Raw genomic sequence first — 27783 nt, 5'->3', positions numbered from 1 at the left:
TTGTTTTTATTTTAGTATTTTACTCTTTCTACTGTATATTTATACAGTATATACTTTTTAAATTTCATTGTAGGCTATTTTGTATTTTATATCGAATATCTACATCTATTACCAGATTGCAAATTTGAATGTGAATTTCTTACCCGGTGTGAGCTGAATGCAAACCTTTCATTTTCTTATAATCAGTAGTACATTTTCTATATTGTAATTATAAATCTGCAGTAGTGTACATTATATTACAAGATACAACCTAAAGGACTATTGCACAAATTTGTTAGCTTGCACAAATTGTACTTGTTATATATATATATATATATATATATATATATATATATATATATATATATATATATATAGACATCATATATACATTACAATGATTATTTTTATGGTGTATTTGATAAATCTTTAATCTTGAATTTATATTAATACTGCAAATTAATATTAGGGTCAAAATTACATTTTCAAAGATAAGTCTCAGCCCAGCAAAGAAAAAACTTGGGCAAAATGTAAATCTATTAAAAAAGTACAGAATCAAAAACTTAATGTGACGTAATGTATATTACGCTTCCAGGTTGCAGATTTGTTTTAGATAAGCTGTTTCTTGTTTTATCAACCACACTGAGCACTTTAACCCCTGGACAGAAGGCAAACATTTTTTCCCCCTACTTGAACCGGTTTTCAACGGCCTTGTTGCTATTGGAGACGAGACACACAACAGGAACCAGAGCCATTTTAGCCTCTGTGTGCGCTCAAGAGAAATTCGGCCTCCTGTGCTCCACATGCACGCCGTGCTCTCTGTAGATATGATGTTCTGATTATTTTTTTTCTTTAAGACTTGAACCCCTTCCATTGTTTTGGATTAGGAAACATAGCACAATGCAACAAACTGTTCAGCCGTGCCAGATTTCAGACCCTGTACAGTCTTTCAGGATTAAAGAGCTTTATGTGAACCCGAACATGGAGGAGGAGTTCTGGGAGAAATTCCACCACAAACACAAGCAGGTGTTTGGCGAAGTCAAGGAAGTGTCTCATCTGGAGACTAACAAAGCAGATAAGGTAGTTTTTTTTAAACCAATATTTAAGACAATCCTGAGTATTTATTTTCTGTCTAATGTTTTTCCCCCCTCTCAGTTATCACTTTGGATCAAAAGGGTATTTGTCATTTTTAAGTCTTTTTAAATTTTTAACTATGCTCATATTGCCTCCTCCTACCCCTGCTAGTAAAAAACTAAAGTTTTTTAACTAAAGCAGCAGAATTAATAAGTGCTTTATTACCAGCAATGCAATACAGTATATTAAGTAAGCATTTAAACACACATTCCAAAAAAAAAAAAAAAAGCAATTGACAATCTGAAATTAAAAATGGGAATATTTTGCAAAATTATAAGTTCTGGTTGCATAGTTTTCCTGTGGACTGTTTATTCTGTCTTAAATAAAATTAAAAAAAAGAGGTGCATATAAGTACATTACAATAGGTCTGGGGTTGTTATAAATTCTCCTGCACTCCTGCATTTCCACACACACTGTGAAATCTGGCATCCAGAATCCAAGTAAGTAATCGGGGCCAAATTCCACAACCCCACTTTCATGCGTTTAATTTGAAGCTTCTGCAGTCTGTACCTTTCAAAGCATTTTTTAATTTACTGATGAACAACATATTTATACTTTTTACCTGTTACATATAATGTTATTTCCTGTTATCAATTACATTAATACCCTCACCACATCATTTCCTAGTCATGTGAATGAGGAATTGCAAAAAGACCGACACTGGAGACTCCTTCCATAAAAGTTACGTAACATTTCAGCACAACATTTGATGCATAGCAGGTGTTTCAGGTTATAATGTAATGTTGCATTAAAATTTATTTAATTTATATTTCTATATAGTTTTTAAATTTAGTGACTATTTATGTTCATATTTACCTAGGATAGAGTTCAATTTAAGGTTTTGTACTGTAGGACTAGAATGAAGACTTTTTCCGGGCATCATTGAGCATATAGTTTTCAACATTTAATCTCCTCACCTAGTAACTTTGAGACAGGGTATGAACTCAGTGTTATTGCATTGCATTGTGTAAAAGTGTAGAAGACAAGATGGTTTAGCGCACTTTAACACACTACTTGTAGTCAGTTGGGAGAAACCCGAAGTGCTTTCTAGGCTATGATGTTGAACACGAGCAGATTTACTGCAAATAGGATCATCTGTCAGGGGAGGGAGAGAGGGGAGAGTCGAGGCACAGTGAAGAGGAGAGGATCGACAGAGAAACCGGAGGAGACACCTTCGTCTCAAAAGAAGCCTTTTTTGTCAACGAAGAAGCCTTTGGCAAATCCATGGGAACATTTTTCCACAAACATGACAGCACTGATACAGGCACACTTCTAGACAACCATCCGGTGGCAGGGTTTCGGGTAAAACACTAGGGGAAAGGAATAAATGTATAATGAATAGCTGACATTTTCTGTTTATGTAAAATATGTATTCATTTAACCTTATTCTGTTCACATCATCACCTACCTGAAATTTATGTTAGCAATAGCATAAACCCCATTCTCTTGGTTTTGTACAGGGTAATATCAGTATATATGTTTATTATCCACATTCAAAACTGATAAGATTGCTACAATTCTTTACCTAACCTTAGTTACCTACGTAGCTAGCAATGCTACAACGTAAGTAAAACATGTACATGTCCTTGTAATAGTGTGTTTAGTAGCAACAAGCTAGCCCGATGATGTTAGCGATCACGAGTTTAGGTCATTGTTACAAATATAAACATGTCTGTGTTTATTGATGATGGAGTAAATACTACCATAATTTCAAGAAAAGTCATTTTTTCTTACTAAAATGTTTTCTTAATCAGTCAAAAGCATAGAAATTCATTAGCTTAGCTACCCTAAGCTAAAGTATGTTGGGACAAACAAATAAAAGGGAAGACTATTGGCAAAGTCATGAGATCAGGTTTTCAATTGGTTGATCAAATTTTACTTTGTACTGTATAAAGTGTAGTATAATAATTATCCAAGGTATGGTGTTAGCAAAAAAATGCTCCATTTTTTCTCATTTTACTGGAAAGCTGAGGGACAGTGGTAGCTTAGTGGTTACAGCATTGAACTACAGTCCAGAAGGTTCCAGGTTCAAACCCCACCACCAAGTTACCCTTGTTGGGCCCTTGAGCTCAGTTGTATAATGAAATAAATGTAAGTTCCTCTGGGTAAGAGCATATAAGCCATAAATGCTTTCAAATGCTAATGTTAGCTTCATCGTAGGCTAGGCAGGTGGATTTGAGATATCTTAGTAATATTTAGGAGAGTTTTTAAGTTTCAAGTAGATTACTGTTCTTAATTTACATTTTGTAACATTTCATTTATTTAATTAGTGACTTTGTAACTTTTGAACAACAGATAAAGTACCTCAGACTTAGACTAAGCTAATCTGGTGGCTGTAGTGGTGAAACTCTAGCTAGCACACTTACAGTACAAATGGAAATGTTGTAAATAATTTGGTTATTTTGCCCTAGAATAACATAATCATTCGGTATTAAGTAACTTTAACATTTAATCATCAAGGGGGAACTCTACTTTAAATATGACATTGGCTAGCTAGCATATCATTTTGGGGGTTAGTAGTTTGTACAGTTTGTTGAAACCTGTGCAAAAGAAAAAAAACAAGCATGACTTTAAATAAAATATATAGCTAAACTCAAGCACAATTTAGGACACAAAGCCAAAATAAAAAAACTAATCAAAGTTTACTAAAGTCCCCTACATACGAACAAGTTCTGTTCCGAGAGCTTGTTCGTAAGTCTAATTTGCTTGTAAGACCACCATCACGGTCTATGTGCTACGACCAATAGTTGAACTTGAATTTAAATTTAAAAAACTAAAGATGGCAATATCTGCCATCTTTTCACCTTGCTCTATTTTCTGGATTCTTTTCTCTTTTGTTTCTATCATTATTCCTGGACACTTCTTACTGTAGCAATACCAACTTCATTGTCACTGCTTTTACACTTGCTTCCAGATATCCTGCATGCACGTGACAATGTACTAGAATTGTGATCTAACTTGTTGTATTTTTAAAAGTTCTCAAGTAACTTTAATGTTCATATGTAGGGGAGTTACTGTACTGTGTGACTTTGCTAGATTTTGCCCTTTTGACAAAACAGGTCAGGAAATAGCACAGATGAAGACAAATCAACTCAGCGGTGTTGCTTTTTTCTTTAGGCACCAAAAATAGAAATCTGTATAGCCAGTGAAGTTGTCTGCCACTCGACTGCTTCAGACTCTTTGGACCAAAATAAGGTAGGAGGTCAGCGTGATTCACAGCTCAGTCTGCTGCATACATGAAGATGTAGTGAGGGGGTGTGAAACCTTTTGATAATTAAAACACCGACAATTAATTTATCGAGGAGCTTCTACTTGGAATGTGGCACTTTGAGGCTTTGGGTGCTCGCCTGTGTGACCTTAAAGTGACTTTGGTGGTCATTTGAGGATTATTTGTTTTTATGTGTATGCAATAATTTCTAGATTTACATACACATAAAGTAAAATTATTCTGAATATTTATACTTTCGGCTAGAACATATATTGAATTTCCCTTTAAACAACATTTTTTTTTTTATTTAGTCAAATTTAAGGCCCTTATCTTTGCAAGTTTTGTATGTTTACACGATTTTTTATTTTACCTGAGATTCTCTCTCTCTCTCTCTTTCTCTCTCTCTCTATCTCTTTTAGGATCTGCCTCTAAAGAGGTCAAAGTCTCAGAAAAGAGGAGACACTGACAACCTCTGGAAGCATCTACGGCGCTCCAGGTTGGTTCTCCTGCAAAAACCCAAGCATGAATAATTTTAGCGCTCGCCACTAAGGCTGAAGGATTAAATAATCAGCAGCTCAGATTTCCTATAGGAATACTGTTTATTGTTGTTTGCCTGCTGCAAGGATTCGTCTTGTTTTTTTATGATGCAGGAAATCCGTCTGCATTTGATTCAAGGCCCCCCTGAGTTGAAAGAAACAGCCGCCAGCCAGTCATTATGGCTCAACCCATTCATAAGTTGAAAGAGCCGGCTAGAATGAACGTGTAATGGCCTTTGAAAGTATAAACATAATAGTTGAAAATAAAAAGCTAAGCCCTGCAATGTGTGGGACATAAAAAAAGATAGCCAGTCCGCTCAGGGACTTAAAACTTAATTTCAGGAACATTTTAGCCTTTCAGTGTCATGGCAGAATGTCAACCATGTCCACCATAACCTCTAATGGAATTAAAGCATCTTTGTGCCCTTTTTCGATGTCTGCTAAACACTATTTGGAAAGTGTTTCAAAGTCAATCTTTAGGTATATTACCCTTGAAGTGTTTTTTTTTTTTCCACTAGTTGTATAAAGATGTGAATGTTTTATCAAGTCAGATTTTTCTCTGCTTTAATGAAACAAAAACTATAAAAAATTATAAGTCTTGGTCTGCAAATTCTCAACATATAGCTACGGTTTAGGTAGAGAGTTCTCTCTCAACCGTCATAAATAACCTTAATCAGTCTATCCAGTTAAAAATTTAGAATTTCTATTATAACACTGTCAACACCACCACTCTCAATTCAACACTTACATTCACCATTAAACGCTAATACTAATGATCACAATTAAACACTAACATTCACCATTAAACACCAACATTTACCATCAACAGCCTACACCAATGTTTACCCTTAAACACCAACATTCACCATTAAAAATCAACATTCACCATCAAATGCCACCAATCACCATCAAACACCAATAATAATTCATTTACACATAAACACAACCACTAAGCCTGGTAATTAACAGATTAGTTGAATCAGTTGAGTTTTAGCAGAAGAATCACCAATGTGTGCTGAACACTGGCCCTCCAGAACTGGAGCTGAAGAATAGTAACTCAAACTAACATTCAGCATCAAAAAAACTACAACAGCATTCACCATCAAACACCAACATTCACCATCAAACACCACCATTCACAATCAAACTCAACAAACACCTACACTAACAATAAACAACAAACACCTACACAAAAGAAACTAACATTAAACAACAAACACCTACAGCACACACACCTACTAACAATAAAACACCTGCACTAACAATCAACAAACACCTACAGTAACGATAAACACCTATACCAACATTCAACAACAAACACCTATACCAACAACAAATATACACTAAGAAACGCCTACACAAACATTTAACACACAAACACTTATGCTAACAACAAACACATACACTAACATTTAACAACAAACAGCAACAAACAGCACTAACATAAACGCATACATTCATATTCAACAATAAACACCTACACTAACATTCAACAACAAACACATACAGTAACAAAAAACAACTACACTAACATTCAGTATTACAGTTTTTTCTGATTGCTTAAGCACATTTTTTGTAACTATTGGCTATTTTTGCAAAACTCTACACACAAATAAGAAAACCTTTCACCCAATTATCAAAACATTTTAGTTCTCTTGCAAAAGAGTATACATCTTGTTTAACTCTACAAACCTTTGTAAAAATGGTATTTTTGTACCAAACAGTTAACACTAACCATCATATTTATAAGCACACAAAGTGCCAACTACACACTGATGGTATAAATAAAAAACACATCTGGCTTTTGCTTTCTCTGTGCACAAGGTAGGTGAATTTGAAGTAATACTTTTGACATAATTTTGTCATACAAACACACAAGGATTCAAATTTTACTTACTGTAAGTATGAATGTTTATTCATACATATCAAAACGAAGCACAAAAAAAACATACAATTTCACTGAAAGAGAGAGAGAGAAAAAATATCAATCATGTCGTCTTTCTGGGTCCGGCCACAGAATTTCATCGACATCACAAGCAATGTCTTCTTGTCCAAGGCACCGTGGAAAATATCTTCTTGAGTGCCGTATCCAGGCCTGACATGATGCCTGGTCAATATCCTCACATGCCTCTTCCATTGCCTGTAAAAGAGCCATGCGCTGATGGGGATGACGGTCATAGACCTTCCAGCGCCAGGCAGAGAAGAATTCTTCGATTGGATTCAGGAATGGAGAATATGGGGGGAGGTTTAGTACAGTAAAGAGTTGGTGATCTGTGAACCAGTTGCGGACCAAAGCAGCCCTATGGAAGCTAACATTGTCCCATATGATAACATATCTCATCTGCTCTGCTCTCTGAACATTAGTGAGTGTATGATATAGGGTATCCAGGAATGTAATAATGTGTGCAGTGTTATATGGGCCCAGGATTGCATGATGGTGCACAACACCATTTTGACTCATAGCTGCACACATAGTTATATTACCACCACGCTGTCCTGGCACATTGATTATAGCACGTTGTCCAATAAGGTTCCTGCCACGTCTCCTTGTTTTAGTTAGGTTAAAACCTGCCTCATCTACATAAATCAGTTCATGACCCATGGCATCTGCCTCTAGCTCCATCACTCTCTGGAAAAGACAAAACAAATGCAGCACAGCAGGTTCATACACAGCACTACAGGATGGACTTCCACATTCAGTACCAATGATATTATAGCTTACCTGAACATATTCATATCGCAGTTGTTTTATGCGCTCACTGTTTCTTTCAAAAGGGACTCTGTAAATTTGTTTCATTATTATTCTATTTCGTGCCAGTACACGAGATAATGCAGAGATGCTCACGTTGTTTATGTTTTGGAATGTGATGGTATCCTCTATTATGCGCTGCTGTATTTCTCGCAGCCTAATGGAATTATTGGCCAACACCATATTGACTATATGAGTCTCTTGTTCTTCAGTGAACATTCTTTGTCTGCCCCCAGATGCTGGATTTCTAGCAACTCTGTAAAGTAACAAATTCAGTTTTTACATGTCAAGTACTGTATTGTTTTTCATTAGGGTATGGTGCTACTAGAAAACTTACTGTAGTATGAAGTAACTGTACTAACCGATTCTCATTTCGAAATGTCCTTATGATACTTGCTACAGTGTAGCGGCTGAGGTTAGGCTGAACCCGTTGGCCAGCTTCCCTTAGGGTCATTCCATGGTTGATTACATGGTCTACTATTGTTGCTCTGATGTCATCAGGAATTCTGATTCTTCTTATCCTTCCTCCTTCCTCTTCACCTCCTTGTCCTCTTCCTCTAAATTCACCTCCTAGTCTTTGTCCTCCTCCTCTTCCACCTGCTCCTTCACGTCCTCGTCCTCTTCCTCTTCCTCGCCCTCCTCTAATTCTCACTCTTCTCAGTCTGCCCTCCATTGTTCTCCACATTGAAAGCTTACCTGTGGCTTATTTATAGTGCTCAAGCTGATTGCAAAGTGAACTAATTATATAAAACTGTTTTCACATGTGCAGTGTGGTCAAACAGTTACACAAAAAGTGTAAAAAATGTCCATAAATGTGTATAGTTTTACTAGGAGTGTTCTGATAATTTGGAAATTGTGTGTAAAGTACTGAGTTGTGTTTACAGTTCTGCAAAAGGAGTGCTGTGGATTAGATTGTATTTATACATTTGCAAATTGTGTGTTATAAAAGTGCAAACTGTGTGCAAAGCAGTGTTTGTGCTTTTAATTTTGCAAACTCAGTAAATAGTTTTTCTACAACTATTAATAATTTTAGAAATTGTGCTACAGGAATCATTATTACTGTTTAAGCAATCAGAAAAAACTGTAAATACCAACACCACCATTTACCATCAAACACATCTCCTAACATTCAACAACGAACACCTATGTCACCATTAAACACCTACACTAGCATTCAGCATCAAATGACATTCAACATTAATCCAATTACTAACCCAATTACACACACATGTACAGTAATAACCCAATTAAACCAACATTATTCAAAAAACATGTACGTTCACCAGCAAACACCAGGATTCCCAACCAAACATAAACGTTTCACACAATAACACAAGTTATTATGCTTCTTACAGGCTATAATTGTAGTCAATAGGCTGTATTATACTTATTTTAAATGCTACTGAAGGCATCATGCTGCTATAGTGGTAACCACTGTGGCCTTGCACCACCGGGGTTGAAGGTTTGATTTCCGCCTCAGGTCTGTATGCATGGAGTTTGCATGTTCTCCCAGTGTTTGGTTTCCTCTGGGTACTCCGGTTTACCCTCACAGTCCAAAGACATGCAGATTAGGTTAATTATTGTTCTCAGATTCACCCATAGTGTGAGTGTGTGTATGTGTGCTCTGCGATGGATTGGCACCCTTTCCAGGTTGGGATTGGCTCCAGGCCTCCCCTGCGACCCTGTACACAGGATAAGCAGTATAGACGATGAATGAAAGAATAAATGGTAAACTCTATAAGGGCTCGTCTGGCTGAGAGAAGATAAAGTTTCAGCCGAATACCTACCCAAGATAGGCATTTAATACTTTGACCGACATCACATTTTGTTTTTTTTTTTTTATTTTTACCTTGGTCCCTTTTTGCTCTCAATTTCTGTTTCTTCCATTCTCGTACCTAATGTGAGCCTGGCACGTGTTATAGCTGGCATTTCGTCTGTCCATGTGGGAGAATAAAACACACTGTTTCTCAGCAGGGCCTCTCTCTCTCTCTCTCTCTTTCTCATTTTCTCTCTTTTTCTCTCTGGGCATCACAAAATGGATGACATTTATGACAGTCACTGATAGATTCCAGAATTGTGAATTATGCATGCCAAAGCCGCGGTGGTCTGGCATTTTAAAGAAGGAAAACACAATTACCGTGGCTGGCTTTTTTTATCCAGTTTGAAATAGAATAAGTTTACTGTTTATGTGGGTCGCTGCTTTCTTTACCTCCAGCGTTCATTTGGCTTTTATTATCTGTACTGCACATTGCTGGAAAAGTCTGCTCTGCTCTGCTTTCCCTTAGTGAAATGACCTTCGCAGCATGAGGTCTAATATTGTAAGGAGAACCAGTACAGAAGTTTTGTGCATAGATGGACGGTGGAAATGTGCTTGTGATGAAGTTGTACAGAGGATCCTTGTGTTTGATGGTGTGGTTAAACTCTGGTGTGCAATTAGGCATGTTAGAGTGTAATAGGCACTAGTCACAACAGGTTTTTTTTTGTTAAATATTTAAAGAGTAATGTTCCACTGATGTGGAATTTTTTTTTTTTGGTCAGTACTGCCATGTAACTGTTTGATGTGAGTTTTAATGAAAGTTGGTGTTTAATGGTAAATGATGATGTTGTGTTTGAGGTTTGGTGTTTGCAGTGTTTGAGAGTGTGACAGTGAGTATTAATTGGTATTTGATACTGAACGTTGATCTCTATTTGCAGATGGTGGTGTTTGATGAATGCATATCTTTAGTTGCAGAAGGTGGTGTTTGATCAGGAATTCTGTTTTTTTATGATGAATGCTGACGAATGTTAATGTCTAAATGCAGGTGGTGGTGTTTGATAATAAATGCTGGTGTTTGATGGTGAATGCTGGTGTTTGATGGTGAATGCAGGTGTTTAATGGCTGATGCTGGTGTTTGATGTTGGATACTGATGAATGCTGATAGTTAAATCCAGATGAAGGTGTTTGATGATGAATGCTGGTGTTTTGAAGGTGCATGTTGATCTTTAATTGCAGGTGGTGGTGTTTGATGGTGAATGCTTTGTTTGATGATCGATACTGATAAATTCTAATGGTCAAATGCAGATGGAGGTGTTTATGATGAATGCTGGTGTTTGGTGGGGAATGCCAGTATTTGATTGAGATTGTGATGAATGCTGCTGAATACTTGTGTTTAAAGGCAGATGGAGCTGTTTGATGGTGAATGCTGGTGTTTGGTAGGGAATGGCAGTATTAGATGGAGAATGTTGATGAATCCTTGTGTTTAAATGCATATGGTGATGTTTAATGATAAATGCGAGGGCTGATGATGAATGCTGGTATTTGGTGGTGGATATTGATGGGTATTGCTGGGATGAATGACTAAATGAATGAATGTTAGTGTTTAATAGTGTGTGATGATGTCTGATGGGGATTGTATAAGTGCTTATTGGTGTTTGGTGAAATTTGGTGTTTTATAGTGAATTCCAAAGATTTATTGGTTTGTGTTTGTGGTTAATGGTAAATGTTGTTGATGGCTAAAGATTAATTGCAAATTGTGGTGTTTGATGATGAATATTGGAGTGTCATGTCTTATGAAAAATGTGCTGGTGCTTACTAATGAATGAAAGTGAAAGTATTTTATGAAAAACATTGGTATTTGATGGCAATTGTTGGCACCAGTTAAGTATGTTGGTGTTGTTAGATGATTGTGTGTGTTCATTTGATACATGAGTTCATTGGTGGATGGTGTAGTATTTTGATGAATGTTTGATATTGAAATTTAAAAATGTATGTGTTTGCTGGTGTTTGATCGCAAATGTTGATGAATGTTAATGCTTAAATCCTTGATGATACATGTTAGAGTATAATGGTATGTGATGATTCCTTATGGTGAATCTAGGGGTGCTTATTCATGGATGTTGGAGGTATTTTATGCAGAATGTTGGTGTTTAATAGAAATTGTTGGCAAGTAATATAGAATAATTATGTTTAATGGTGTGTGATGATGTTTTACTAAGAATGTACCTGTACTGGTGCTTTTCTGTGGAATGCTGGAGTGTTTGGAGGATATTGGTGTTTGATAGAGAACGTTGGTGTTTAATAATGTGTGTGATGTCCCATGGAGAATGTACTGGTGCTTATTGGTGCATGATAGAGATATTATAAGTGGAGAATGTTGGTGTTTAATGTTAGGTTTAATGATATGTGTGATGTCTTGTGGAAATGCACTTGTGCTTAGTGGTGCAGGGTGGAGGTTGGCATGGAGAATGTTAACAGGAGATAAATATTGGTGTGTGTTGATTTGATACATTAAGAATACACTGGTGTTTATTGGTGGATGGTGGTGGTTTTGGTAAACGATTGGTGTTTCATAGTGAATTGCAGTGATTTTTGTTGGACAATGCTGGCGTTTAATGGAATGTTGCTCTTTGATGGGGCGACACATTGGTGTAGCGTTTAGCACTTGCACCTCCAGGGTCCAGACTCAATTCCCATCCCTGTGTGCATGAGGTTTGCATGTTCTCCCCGTGCTTGTGCCCTAAGTCTCCTGGGATGGGCCACCCCAGGCCACCCTTGACCCTGAATACAGGATGAAGCAGTATACTATACAGTAGTGAATGGGTTTGATGGTGTTAGTGGTCCAGTGGTGTTGCTGCTGATGGTGATTATTTCAGCTAGTATTCACTCTATGGCTGTAGAATATATTAATTTTGTTTAATAAACGTAAAGTATGTCTTTTGTCCCTCAGGAAGCTAGTTGCAGCAGTTAAGCAGGGCAGTAGTTATTTTCAACTCCTTCAGGAGCAGGAGGAGCAGAAGAATGAAAAGAGGAGGAAAAAAGAAGAGAGGAGACGCACTGCTCTTCATCATCCATCCTCCCTTACTGACTCAGAGATAGAGAATGAGGAGGAGAGGTAATGTTAATTCTAAAAAAGACAGATTTTCATGGGATCATGGGAAGGATGTGAGTATTGGATGATGGGACTGGACTCTGTTTCCATCAGGATTGCTGAGATAAAGTTGAAGATAAAGATGATTGCATGTTTGTACACAAATATTGTTTTCTATCCAGAATCATCTGTTAATATTGGAGTCTGCTTATCCATGTGTAGGCAGAGCAACAGAAGGCGGGGACGACGACCCCGCCCGTTTACTCCGGTCCACCAATCACTGGCTTCAGATCAGCCACAGCAGTTATCAGAGTAAGACTTTCTTTGTACAGTATTTTCCTTCTTTCTTTCTTTCTTGCTCATTCTTTAACCTCTTGTCTTCTCTTCTGTCTTATGTCTTTCTCTTGTATTTTTTCTTGAACATTTTCCCCCTATTGCTGTTTCCTTTTCTCCTTATTTCATTCTCTTGTGTATCTCTATCCCTTCAACTTTCCATTTCTTCACACTCTTTCTTTTTTTGTTCTATCTCTTTCTCTCATTCGTCTCTCTCGCTCAGTTGTTGTTTTTTTTGACTGTCCTGCTCTCTTTACCTCTTTGTTTCATTGTATTTTTCTTTTACTTTTTCTAATCTTTTGCTTTTAATGTCTTTCTGTCCCTCTCAGCTCTGTCTTTCTCATCGTGTCTTTGTTCTTTTAAGTGTCTCTCCATCTGTCTTTTCCTGTATCTTTCTCCACCTCTTTCTCTTATTGTCTTTTTATCTCTTTCTCTCAGCTCTTTTCTTCATTTCCTTATTTTGTGCCCCTCTTTATGTTTTCATAACTGTCTCTCTTATTCCCCTCATTTCTTTCTGTCTTTCCGTCGTTGTCTTTCCATCTTTCTTATGCGTCTTTTTTACAATAGTTCTCTTCCCTGGTCTCTCTTTCTTTCGCACCGTCCTTCTCCTTTTGTCTCTGTATCAGTGTCTTTCTCTAATCTCTTCCCCTTACAGTAATTCATCTCGAACTTTCTCTATCTGTATCTTTTTTCTTTGTGTCCGTTCTCTTCCTATGTTTCTCTTGTGACGTCTTGTGGTGTTTCTCTCTCTCTCTCTCTCTCTCTCTCTCTCTCTTTCTCTCTCTCTCTCTCCCTCTTGTTCTAACACACTTTATACCCAATCCTACACACTTTCTAATTGTCTTTCTGTGCTTCGATGACGTTTCTCTCTAAAGTGCTCACACTGAGGATTTAAATGCTGAAAACATCAGTGGGTGTTTTGTTGCTGCATTTGATTGCTGTGCTCGCAAATAGTGGTGTGCGTGCATGTGTGTGTGTGTGTGTGTGTGTGTGTGTAACCACACTCTAAATCACTTAGGAATAAAAAACTCCGGAAAATATCTCAGGAAAAATTGCTTTCAGGAAAAATTGTTGGTTTTTTGAGAGCCCGAGAGTAACAAAGAGCCGAACGGCGCCCCCCTACTGGACCAGAACTGAAAAGAAAAGAATGGACACCGAAATTTCCTTGTTGATCTGACAGCCAACAGCTCCAACAGCTCTCACTTTACCAAGCATGCGATTGTCACCGTTAACCAAGGCCACCTCTAATGCATTTCTACTTTGTTATCTTTCTTAGTTTGGTCTTTTTTTTCCCCCTATAGGCCATTACGCTAGCTTGCCACCTGCCATTCAACACAAACGGGACTGTGCCAATTAAAGCGTATCTGTTATGCAAAATTCAGCTTTGCAGTTTTCTAAAGGGGTGTGGCTCAATAGTAGCTCATTTGGTTTGTGTTCGAAGGAGAAGTGACAAACGAACCTTCAACAATAAACACAGGACGTAAATACAGGTTCTGTGTGGTTATATACATCAATATGGATGTGTTCATGGTTAGAAACTACTCTTTATAAACACAATGTTAACGTACATGTTATGGTGTAGGGCACTGATTTCTTTCTCAGGCTGCAGCCCCAAGTGGACGGTGGTGGTATTGCAAGGGATTGTCTTCAGTAAAACAATGTTATACCCAGGGCTGTCACTAGATCATTTTAATGCTTTAATCTCTGTGCTGTTGAGGAATGAACAGGTTAGCACACGCTTTTTGGTTTTTTTCTTTTTTCCGGCTTCGACAAAGTGTGTAGCTCTTACTGTAGCTTTGGTGCGTCTGAGTTGCTATTAGTTGGACTGCACTTCTTTAGTCTGATGCAGGGAGCATCTGATTGGACGGATTCTAAAACCAGAAGTTAAAGATGCACAAATGCAAACAGTTCTGAGAACAGTTATAGAATTGCAGAATCGCTTCAGTGTAATAGAACCTGGTTTTAGAACTGTTCCCAGAACTGTTTTTGTTTTTCCATTCACAACTTCTGGAGAAATTTAAATTCATTTGTTTTTAATTATTTTAGTGCATTAAAGACTTATAATTAATCACAAGCCTTAGTTCTAAAACAATACGATAATATGCTAAAACATTGTGCATTAACAGTCAAAAGTTTGGACGTACACTAGCGCTCAAAAGTTTGGGGTCACTTGCAAATTTCTTTGTTTTTGTTTAGTAATTTATTTTCTACATTCTACAACAATACTGGGGATTTAAAAACTATGAAATAACACATATGGCATTAGATAATTATGTAACAATAAAAACAACAACAGTCAGTTGTTATTTTACGACACAGAGTTCAGCCTCTTGCAAGAACCCATCAAGTTCCATGATGAAACTGTCTCTCATGAAGCCCTTCCCAGGAAAGCAAGACCAAAACTGACCTCTGCTGCAGAGGAGAAGCCAGAGGCGCCCATGCAACGAGAACCCCAACCAGAAGCAGGGCGTCAGGAGTCAGACAGGCTCAGATGGAAGAGGGTGTCTCTGGCAACCAGGATACAGATCCAGGATCTGTAGCTTGACAGAGAGAGAGAGAGATGAGTTTATGAAACATATTTGTAAGGAGTCTCCAGTGTCAGCTCTGTTTTTTTTAGAAACCTTTCAGGACTAAGGAGTTTTTATGTTGTGGCTTCTTGTTAACTTGAAACTATGAAATAACACTTTAATAAATAAACAAATAAATAAATAAATAAATAAATAAAACACTAAAATTAAACTAAAAATAAAAACTAAAATTTCCTCACCATATTAATATTTTTAACGCCATATAATATCTGTAGCTATGTCAACTTTAACGCAGTAGAATGAGCGCATTAAAATAATCCTTGAGCAATCTGACCAATCAGAATCGTTTCCCTGGTCTAGATGTACAGTACATATTGCACACACAGTTGAGATGTAACACTATATCTGCTCTGTCCTCTTGTAGGGAACATGTGTATCGGCAGCTCTGCTGTCTCTGCTGGTTGCTGGAGGCTCTGACTCGGGAACGTCCTGGAAACTTCGGACCTGTGGCTTCCTGCTGGGATCCTAAGTACGATTTCAATCATGTCGGCTTCGACGTGATACGTTTACGTACAGCTTTGTACGTTTTATTTACTTGGTGTGTCTGCAAGACACGTAAAGTAGGTGTAACCGTAGGATTGTCAGTGGGCATGAGATCAGATTTGACAATCAACATTATGAAGATGTGTCATTAGGTGTAACAGGAAATGTAATGCTGGATATGAAAGTACAGTGGATGTGTCAGCAAACGTGTCAGTAGACATGACAGTACTGTAGATGCAGCAGTAGATGTGTCAGTAGACGTTTCAGTCATGTCAGTAAATGGTGTCAATAAATTGAGAGCTGGATATGTTGGTAAATGTAAACTCAGATATGATGGTAGCCATGACAGAATATGTCAGTAGACATGACAGTCAATGTGTCAGTAACATTGTCAGTAGCCATGTCAGTAGAATTGTCATCGGATGTGACAGTTTAATGGAACATTATACCTGAAAATAGATGTGTCAGTAGACATGACAGTAGGTAAGACTTTAGACATGACTGTAGAAGTGACAGTTAATGTGTCAGTAAATGTAACAGTAAACATGTCAGTAAACGTAATAGATGTGTCTTTTTCCTCCTTGTTGTTAACAGTGGGTGGAATCCAGTAGCTCGCATTCCCGCAGAGATGTGTCAGTAGACATGTTTGTAAACATAACAGTAGATGTCAGTAAACATAACAGAAGGTGTGTCAATAGACATGTCTATAAATGTAACATTAGGCATGTCAGTAGACAGGTCAGTAAATGTAACGTACGTGTTAGTAGACGTGCCCATAAATGTAACAGTTGGCATGTCAGTAAATGGGACAGCACTGGGTCATTAGATGTGTCTGTAAATGTATCAGAGGTGTGTCAGTAGATACAGTATGTCTGTAAACGTATCAGAGGTGTGTCAGTAGACATGTCAGTAAACTTAACAGAGCTGGGACATATCAGAGGTGTGTAGTCATGTCAGTTGATGGGACAGTAGACTTGTTAGTAAATATAACAACGGATGTGTCAGTAGACATGTCAGTAAGCATAAGCATGTGTCTGTAAACATATCAGAGGTGTGTCTGTAGATACTGTATGTCTGTAAATGTAACGGTGGGCGTGTCAGTGGGCACGTCAGTAAACATAACAGCGGATGTGTCAGTAGCTGTGAAACTAAATGTAACACAGGTGTGCTAGGAGACATGTCAGTAGATGTTATTGTGTCATAGTGTCATAGTGTCATAGCAGTAGATGTGTCAGTAGATGTAACAAGTCAGTTCCCTCTTCTTACTTGTTGTTTAAAGGCATTTGTAATCCAGTAGGTTGCATTACCACCAAAAACATGTGTGTCAGTAGACATGTTTGTAAACGCAACAGTAGTCGTGTGAGTAAACGCGTCATAATTATAGCAGTAAACATGTCAGTAAACGTAACAGCGGATGCGTCAGTAGACATGTAAGTAAATGTAATGGCACGCCAGTAGACGTGTCAGTAAATGGGACATTACATGTGTCAGTAGTAGTAGTGTGTGTGTGTGTGTGTGTGTGTGTTGAAGGGTGTGTACTGCCTTCTGTTCCACACGTCTATTTTATATTAGAGCTGAACTGTTGCTTTAAATAATTCAATAAGTAATCAGGGCGCATGCAAAACCTGTCCTTTGTGGGTTTTATTTTAATTTTTTTTAGTATAGGCGTATCAGTTTATTATCAGTGTGTTGTTTATTCGGAGTGTTGAGTGTGTGTTTGAGAGTAAGCGTGAGTCTAACTCACAGTAGCACACTGCGCTTCTTCCCTGAGGCAAAACACTGACCTTAATAACACTGTGACCTCGGAGTCCAGGGTGAATATAATGAGTGTAGGAGCTTTATGAAGTGTGTGTGTGTGTGTGTGTGTGTGTGTGTGTGTGTGTGTAACTGAGTTTAGCTTCAAGACACAAAAGCTTGTGTGCGAGTGTGTATGTGTGTGTTCATGTGTTACATTCATTGAAGCCAGAAGTCAAGTACATACTATACAAAATATTTTTTCTACATATCAGGAAATCTTCATAACGTGTTCATAACCTGATGGTTGATTGTTTCTATGGCAACAAGCATATGATTGTGTAATCATATAGGTTAAAGGCTAGGCAGAATGAGGAAATTTCGATATAATCTGTATTTCATTTGTTAAAGGCTCTGTATGTGTGAAAGAAGGTTGTCGGAGTGTCCTCAAAAACAGAAACCTCCTGTAATCATTTGCTTTTGTGATAATGGTTTCAGTTAATTACTGCATAGAAGGAGTGCTCCCCCTGGTGGCAGCCAGGATGCCTTTACAGCCCCTTTGTACTGAATTGTTAATAGTAATAATATTAAATCATAAATGTTATATATATATAATGTGTGTATGTGTGTGTCTCTCTCTCTCTCTCTCTCTCTCTCTCTCTGTCTCTCAGGGAACCAGGGCAGAGCAGAAACAGTCTGAAGGCTATGAACAGAGAGAAGTTGATTCAGGCCAAGTGGGAGCGGTTCATCTCTCCACCTAAGGTCTCTATCCTCCCATAGTTTATCACTCATCTACCTATTTATCACTTCATACCCCTTGAACTTTTCACCATTTTGTCACTTTACAACCACAATGTGAATGTTTGTACATTTTGCTATTATGCAAAGACGAATGGGCAAAGTTTTCTCTCTGTAGATGTGCAAGGCTGGTGGAGACACACGTAAAAGCACAAAGGATTGACTCAGGAGCGCTGAACACAAATCTACTTCACAAATATGTGGCACTTTGTGTTGGTCTGTCACATAAAAATCACAGTAAAATTATTTTTTGACGTTTGTGGTTGTAATGTGACAAGCGATATGAATACTTGTTTATAGATATGAATGAGTTTGATATACAGTATAGTTATTATAATCATTATTCCCAGTGTTTGTGACATGTAGTATTAATATCTTCTCTCTCTCTCTCTCAGTCTCTGCGTCCTGTAATCAGACTGTCCCGCATCACCTCTCTGACCCACAAGTCCCCAGCCCTCAGTACTGTGGCGTCATCTGTGTTAACATCCTCGTTGCCAGGCAACGCATCATCCTGTGACGTCACTTTCGCGGAAGAAGAGCGCGAGTGTCCAAGCGTGGTGATGTCAGAGGCGGATCCTCCCATCTCTAAATGTAGGCCACATGACACTATGTGTGTATGTAGGGTGTGTTTATGTGTAGGTATGGTGTGTGTGTATGTGTGAGTGTGTGTGTGTCGGTGTGAATGTGTGAACGTTGACAACTCATAACAGGAAACCATAATGTGCGGCACAGAGGAAGTTTTTCCTCACCTCCGTCACCTCTGGCTTTCTTATTAGTGAGTAGCATTTGTTCATTTATAACCAGAATTTTATTTCTGTAAAGCTGCTTTCTGACAACATCCACTGTTCAAAGTGCTATACAAAAAACATAAGTGCTATACACAAAATCACCCGCAAGTCTGAACACATAATTGGACACAAACTGGACAGGTTGGAGACAGTGGGGGACAACAGATCACTGAAAAAGCTCCTGTCAATCAAAGAAATCCATCCCACCCACATGATCTCATACAGTGGCATTGGAGTTCATCCTCTAACACGTGGACAGCATCGCTGTCACAAAGAACGGTTCAGGAAATCATTCCTACCGTTCGCCATCGCACTGTACAACCAACCAACTCACCTCCGTGTAACAGGAGACAATAGAGACTTATATACAGATCCTATTATTCACTGTCACTTCACACACACACACACACACACACACATACACTGAAAGTTTGCACATTTCATTTCTCTTCTTATTTTGAATTGCCAGTGTGCACTCTGTTTTTCCTATATAACATCTGCAAAATTGTATTAATTTATATAAGTTACAATTACATTCTGCCCCCCTCCCCCCCCCACTATTGTATGTGTAACCTGCTGCTGTGATACAATGATTTCCCTCTCAAGATCAATAAAGTCTATCTATCTATCTATCTATCTATCTATCTATCTATCTATCTATCTATCTATCCATCTATCTATCTATCCATCTATCTATCTATCTATAATTGTCTGTCTGTCTATCTATCTATCTATCTATCTATCCATCTATCTTTCTATAATTGTCTATCTATCTATCTATCCATCTATCTATCTATCTATCCATCTATCTATCTATCTATAATTGTCTATCTATCTATCTATCTATCTAACTATATTTGTCTATCTATCTATCTATCTATCCATCCATCTATCCATCTATCTATCTATAATTGTCTATCTATCTATCTATCTATCTATCTATCTATCTATCTATCTATATCTTTATATCTATCTATTCAGCCTTGTCTATGTCTTTGTTTCTTTTATCTTTTTAAAAATGATTTCAACGATGAGCTTAAAAACCCTCATAATAAATTAATCATTAATCGAAGCTCAATTTATCAGGGATATAACAGCTTTTCATACCTGTATGCGCATTCTCTGGTGTGAGTCATTTCTCATATAAAAACCAAACTCTACAGTAATAATCAGATTTGTCCTTAAACAACAACGTTACACTGGACGTGTGTTACAGGGATTGACCAGCAGAGGGCGACCTAACATCATGATTATTTTACATTTCCTCAACATGACTTTTAAAATATGTTTCCGGTTTATATTTTACAAAGGAATTAAAATAAAACTAGTTTAATAGATGGATGTTTAAATGATTGATATAGTTATTTGCAAGTATTTCTAGATTATTTATACAGGTATATTGTGTCATTTAGCATAGCATGACAAATACTTTAAAAATTAATAAGTTAAAATCAAAAGGCTGGACTAAAAACAAAATCTATAAACCTTTACACCAATAAATATATCCCAGTGTTTCACTAGTGCTTGAATACTGTCAAGGTAAAAAGTTTTCTCAGTCCGCTGGAGCCATGACCTGACTGACTGTCTGATTCACATCTGAAACCCCGGCCTCCCAGGAACTCCTTTATGGCCCAAACATGTGGAAATGTCTTGGGGCGAGGTCAGGACTGTACACAAGGACTCTTACACAAGTTGGCGCTGTAGATTTTGTGAATATCCACAGGAACGACTGCAGTGGGTTCCGAGCCACCTCGGCCGGGATCATAATTCACGGGTGTACAGCCTTCTTTAAAACGTTTGCACTGTTTAGAAGTTTTACTGCGGCTAAGAGTCTTATCACCGTACCATGCTTGAAGTCTTCTCTAAATGTCAATTGTTTTTATGCCGTCATTCACCAGAAAGGCAGGGGAAGCTCAGTGGTTAAGGTGTTGGACTACTGATCAGAAGGTTCAACCCCCACCACCACCAAGCTGCCAGTGTTGGGCCCTCGAGCAGGGCTCTTAACCCTCATGCTCAGATATACAATGAGATAAAAATGCAAGCCACTTTAGATAAGGGCGTCTGCCAAATAAATGTAAATTTCATCACTTGTCTTGACTTGACTTGAGCGCCCCTCGTATGTGGTGGAGTGTGGTACAGCTGTTTTAAATCTGACGCGAACAGCTACAGGAAACCAGTGGAGGGAGCGACGGAACGGAAATTAAGTTTTGATTGTAAAGTTGTATGATATCTAACAGAAGTATTTGGCCAAACCTGCCAAGACGTTGTATCCGAATGTATACAGTATACTTCAATATGGAGTCGGTCCCCCTTTCGCAGCTATAACAGCTTCCAGAAGGCCGTCCACATGATGTTGGAGTGTTTCTGTGGCCCGTTTATTCTGTAGAGCATTTATGAGGTCAGGCACTGATGTTGGACGAGAAGGCCTGGCTCGCAATCTCCGTTCCAGTCTATCGCAAAGGTGCTTCATGGGGTTGAGGTCAGGGCTTTGTGTTAGGGCCGGTTAAGTTCTTCCACACCGAACTCATCAAACCGTATCTTTATAGTCCTTACTTTGTGCACTGGGGCTCAGTCACGATGGAATAAGTAATGGCATTCACCAAACTGTTGCTATAAAGTTGCATAGAAGCGTAGCATTGTCCAAGATGTCTTGGTATGCTAAAGCATTAAGATTGTCCTTTACTGGGGATAAGGGGCCTGATTGATAGAAACACCTGAATTCAATAATTAACAGGTTTGGCCAAATACTTATACAGTGGGGTACATTTCATGTCACAAATAATATCTTTTACTCCTTTTATCCTTTTGTTTGTTTCTTTGTTTCCCTCCCTCATGTGATTTCCTACACACATCCTACCGTTCTTTGCCTTCATGTCTTCCCATCTTCACAGACTTTACCTGTTGTGTTTTTCCTAATCTTTCCTCATGTCTTCCTGTTGTCCTTCGTCCTGCGTTGCTTCCTAACTCTTTAATCCTAGTTTTCCTTCTGTCCTCTATCTTGTTTCCTTTAATGCTGTTTTCTCTAGTTTGTCTTTCTCATCTGTCTGTCTTCACATATATCTTTTTTTTTTTTTTACTCCTGGAGGGCTCCTGGGTTTTGTTTTGTCTTGTCTCCATCACCCCTTACAACAAGTATCTGCCAGGCGTGTCCCGGCCCGAAATTTGTCCTTTTATGTCTTTTTATTTTCCCCAGGTGTCTACCTTTTGTCTTTACAGAACACCTCTGCTGCACAGCCATCACTAACTGAGTGGATAATTTAGGACGCCTTTTGAATTGTAGAATAAGCCTTCGTACTGATCGGCCGTTTCCATTTCTTACTAAACCTTACAATGTGGGTTTAATTAGTGACTTTATTCCCTAGAAACATCCGGATACTAAACAGTAGTGTGTGTGTGTGTGTGTTTGTCTCAGACTTGCAGAAGCTGCTCAACGAGGTTCACCAGAGTGTTTCTAATGAGCTTTACGGCTCAACCACAGAGACAGACCCTGAGACAGATACGATCAGGTATAAGGCAGCTCTCACAAAACACACACAAAACCTTAAATAACCACACACGATCTTACGAACTTCTGCGCTCCGTTTCAGATGGCTTTGTGTTACAGAAAATGAGCGGTGTGTTGGTGGTCTGTGGTTTTGGGTGTGAAGTTGGACGTCAAAGAGTGATGATGAAACCATGACTGTTGAGGTGTAATGCAATTCTGTGTGTTGAAATGTGTGTGTGTGTGTGTGTGTGTGTGTGTGTGTGTGTGTGTGTGTGTGTGTGTGTGTGTGTGTCTACAGTTTTGACACTCTGAGTACTCTGTATAGCACACAGGACAGCACAATCAGTGGGAAACTGGAGTCACACACCTCAAAATGGTGAGAATTTTCCCAAACACACTCTTGTATCTATTAAGCCTGTCAGAGATCATGGAGGTGGAAGTGATGTAATTCTGTAAACACACACTACCCCTACACACTCCACCCCTACACACTCTACCATTACACACTCTCCCATTACACAATCTACCACTTCACACACTTTCTGTACACACTTTGTCCCAACATATCCAATCATCTGTGTATGTTTTTATGTTATTTAGTTCAGAACGTTCTCTGGCCTCCACGGTGTTTAGCTACGAGAAGGCGGCCATGCTGGAGGAAATGAAGCTCATGTTTAAAGAAGAAGCTCACGAGTTATCAATGAATTTAACCGACACTCTCGACCTCAAAGCCAAGTGAGTTACTTCCTTAACTAACAGTATTGTTATTGATGTTATCCAGTGTACAGGTAGTCCCCGACATACAAACGAGTTCCGTTCCGGATGCACGTCCGTAACTCCGATTTGTTCTTAAGTCGGGCAAAGTGAGTTAGTTATACGCCTTTGACACGAATATACAATGTAAAGCATACCAATCCACTTGACTACATCTTTGTCCCCTTTCCCCACATTGCCATCATGTGGCCAAAAGCCGTAACCACGCCTAAGGAAATGAATCTCACAGTAAAATCTTGTCTCTGCACCTTAAAATCATGAGGGGACGCCATTTTGTCTCAGAGCTGTTTTCCACTGTATTTTAGACTGTAAACTCTGTTTTGTTGAGGAGTTTCAAAAATTTGGATTATTCACCATCAGGGCAGATTTACAAGACAGACATTTTCTATCATCGTGCTCCCGGACTGATTTAATGATACCGATATATATAAAAAGACATTTTATATATTCACCTATACACTGAAAATATTGCATATAATTGTAAATATTGGTATTTGGTACACTGCAGATCTACTTTTTGTACAATTGTGAGATCTTAAGATTTCCGTCATTGAAGAGGAAGTACAACTACGGTCCATTCGTATCTGCAGAAATTCGTAACTCTCGAATGTTCGTAAGTCGGGGACTACCTGTATAATATTACACATTATACGTACCTCTGACTGTTACAAAGCACTAACACTGGAGACTCCTTCCATAACCGTTTAAATTAAAATCTCCTTACAGAAATGTAATCTCTTGTTTTTTGAATTCAGCGATGTCATTTGAAGCTGTAATTCTGCCAGAGATGATTGACCAATCAGAATCAAGAATATATTAGTGATGTAGTAAAATCTCTCTCTCTCTCTCTCTCTCTGTAGGAAGAGATGGATGAGAGGAGTGCAGAGATATCAGTCCCTCTCCAACATGTCTGCCTCCCCATGTCAGATGTCCTCGGTGATGTGTGTCACCCCGTGTCCACTAGTGCAGGATTCTAACATACCAGACACACCCTACAGTACCGTCTGGTGTGTGTGTGCATGTGTGTGTGAGTGTATGCCTGTTATGTGTTAAATGTCTTCTTATCCTTATCTTTTCTCTTCTCTTTGTGTGTGTGTGTGTGTGTGTGTGTGTGTGTTTGATGACTTTCCAGGCTCTCAACGTTACTTAGCAGCCTATCTGCTCACACACACTCGACTAGGAAGTTGGAGTGTGTGTTGAAGAAACTGAAGCGTTACACACAGGAGAGAACTCTGCGTATCCGACCACACGTCTTCCTCAGAGTCCTGAACTCCCTCCAGCCCTGGGAGCTTTGCTGTCCTGAACTGTGTGTGGCTATAGAGGTATACACACACGCGCACACACACACACACACACACACACACAAACACACACACCTATCTACAGATAAATAAATGCTTTATCTATAGACTTACTATTGTGAGTAGCTATGGTGGGTGGCTATAGAGGCACACACACACACACACACACACACACACACACACACACACTGTTGCCTGAGAAACGTGCATGACATTTATAGTAGTGTGCAGTTATACAGTGCGTTATATCTATTGCCTCCCCTCTCTTCTCATTCACTTCCTCTTTCTTCCCTTTATTTTATCCCTCCTTCCCTCTTTTTTCTCATTAACTTTATCCCTCCCCATCTGTCATCTCGTTCACTTCATCCCTCGTTCTCGTCCTCTGTTATCACCTTACCTTCAACCTTCCTTCTCTCTCTCTGTCTTCTCATTTACTTTATCTTTTTCTCTTTCAATTCATCCCCATTCTTACTACCTACTTTCTCTTCATCCCTCCTTCTATCTGTCATCTCATTCACTTCTTCATTTCCTACCATCCCTCTTTCACACCATCCCTCTTTCACATCTGTCTTCTTTTAAACAATAAAAAACACAAGAAAAACTATCACAAATTAAAATTTTTTTTTATATTTTTTAAAATTTATAAAATAAATTTTATTGTTTTTGTGCATTTATGTTCAACCAAACCCTCTCCCCCCCCCGCCCACACACACACTCTCTCTCTCTCTCTCTCTGTGGTGTAGATAGTGAGAGAGAACGCAGTGAGGATGTCGACGGAGGACTACGACTGCTGGCTGCAGAGTAAAGTCGACCTTCCACAGAGTGTAAACGCCTTCAGATAATCTCTCCAAATACTGCATCTCTCTTTATAATAATAATAATAATAATAATAATAATAGGCTTATAGATAGACAGACAGACAGACAGACTCTTCTCTTCTGAATAGCCTTATCTCTGTAATTCTGTGCCCATGTTTTTGATGCACTTTATCACACAACAACAGAACCTCTCTGTTTAAACAATGCATACTCTAATAAAAAGAATAAAATCAAATCTTTTGTCTTGGCTTCACTCACACTCCTGCGCTCCACCGTACGAGTTACAGCGGCCCTGTTTTTTGTTTTTTTTTCTTCAGCAGAAGCACAATGTCCAAAGTTAAAGTGACTTTTCTTATCCAGCTTCGATAAGCTGTACTTTAAAGCTATCAAATCCTCGAGAGCGGTGGAAAACAAAGTGGTCAGAGGTCACAGAGGCAGCCCGGGGGGAGGGGGAGGGGGAGGGGGAGTGGGCGGGGGTGGGTGCACTGGGGGGTGCAGTGGGAGGGTGCGAGGGCCGGGGAATCTCTGGAATTGCGTCCTGGTTCTGGGTTTTAACATGTCGGAGTGTTTGGCCTGCGTGAGTCAGGTTCCCAGCTGGAGCGGGCGGCGTCCAGAGATTCCATGGATTTTTTAGTTGCGTGTTCTTTAATTAATTTAAAAAACCTTATCTATGCTCCTTCAGAGGAACAAACCCCCGCAGGATGTGCTGTTACAGGGAAATAATCAACACCCAGGTCATGACGGTGACTTACAGTAGGGTCATCACACCGTCCCTAAGCTTAAACGAAAATGTTAAAAGTGTGAATATTTACTACCAAACACGTCTAAACTGTCCTGATCAGTTGCAAATGCGTACACACACAGAGGGAGGGAGGAAGAGAGAGCAAACAAAAAACTCTTCTGTTAATGTATTTAATAACTACACACCCAATACACACAGGTAGTTGTGTACTTTTCTTACGAACAGAAATACATTTGTATGTCTGAATGAGGCTTTGAGTGTATGAGTATGTGTGTGTGTGTGTGTGTGTGTGTGTGTGTGTTTGTTCAACATGTCCTTGGTACTCAGGTCTCCGTCTCTCTGCCCTCTATATCAATAACACAACTACGGAAAGTTCAATATTTATTCAGCACTTACTGGCACACTGGTGTGTGTGTGTGTGTGTGTGTGTGTGTGTGTGTGTGTGTGTTTAAACATGAAATTACCCATAATCCTCCATCTGAACCCCATGTGTGTATGTTCATGTACACCCTACCACTTGCCGGTCAAAGCCCTTTTTTCACTAGAAAAGTCCTGGTTTGACTTGTTGTATATAATTGTATGTAATGTAAATAGATTGTACAATATAAGTGTAAAATACAACGCATAAACTATACACATTGTTCGTCACATACAAATAACTTATTACCAGGTTTAGTGTAAGATAAGATAAATATATACTATATACTATAGACTTTTATATGAGTATATAAAAACTATAGTTAAATTATAGACAAATATTTATCCTCATGAATAAAATATAGTAAAATTTCATAAATGTTAAGTCTACATGTATATCATAGTAAACAAACTCGCACATTCTATAATTATCATTAATATGTACAAAACTGTACACCATGTGCTATATTTATATACACATACTTTACACACACAGTGTATTTTCTACACACTATATTTATATGTACATATGACCCTCTGAGAGGTCTGACCTCTAAATGATGTTATATTGATTCTGAAAAGAAACTGCACTAAATTACAGCGAATTTTTTTTTTGAATAAAATAAGTATGAAGATAAAATGGGATTTTCGGACAGTACCATACTGAGTGCGACCTTACTGATATTAGTACGGGTCAGGATGTGAGGTGGCCCTGACTTTGGCCCTGAGATTATACTGCTCACTATTGATTTTTTTTTAAATAACTTGTTTACAGTACATTTTATTTTTCTGGATTATATCAGGAAAGACTATAAAAAAGGAAAAAGTTGAAAAAAAAAGGAAAAAAAAAACATCCCCACCCCCGTAACAGCAGACGTACAGTACAGTAGGAGTACTAGGAGCATTATTTTGACCAAAAAACGTGGTATATTTTAAAACTACCAACCCACAAATTATGTATTTCTGAAATGAAACTGGCCTTTAGATAAAAATAAATTTATGTATAAACATTACTAAATAATAAAACACTATACAAATAAAACAAATATAGACATTAGGCTATATCAGTG

The 27783-nt window shown here is 38.4% G+C and overlaps 1 protein-coding gene across 1 annotated transcript; it reads left to right on the top strand.

Annotated features, from left to right (window-relative positions):
• Positions 1-781: 781 nt before the first annotated feature.
• LOC128509039 (coiled-coil domain-containing protein 60-like) lies at positions 782-25659 on the top strand. The gene is made up of 14 exons (XM_053480562.1): positions 782-1059; positions 4231-4308; positions 4741-4817; positions 12313-12477; positions 12676-12765; positions 15739-15843; positions 18263-18353; positions 18785-18980; positions 22590-22683; positions 22960-23037; positions 23262-23396; positions 24296-24442; positions 24568-24757; positions 25480-25659. The coding sequence occupies exons 1-14, from the start codon at positions 880-882 to the stop codon at positions 25576-25578; spliced, it is 1725 nt and encodes a 574-aa protein (XP_053336537.1). The 5' UTR covers positions 782-879; the 3' UTR covers positions 25579-25659.
• The last annotated feature ends 2124 nt before the right edge of the window (positions 25660-27783 follow it).

The sequence above is a fragment of the Clarias gariepinus genome, chromosome 21, assembly GCF_024256425.1.
Source record: "Clarias gariepinus isolate MV-2021 ecotype Netherlands chromosome 21, CGAR_prim_01v2, whole genome shotgun sequence".
NCBI classification, from domain to species: Eukaryota; Metazoa; Chordata; class Actinopteri; order Siluriformes; family Clariidae; genus Clarias; species Clarias gariepinus.
This window is presented reverse-complemented; position numbering and strand designations above follow the sequence as displayed.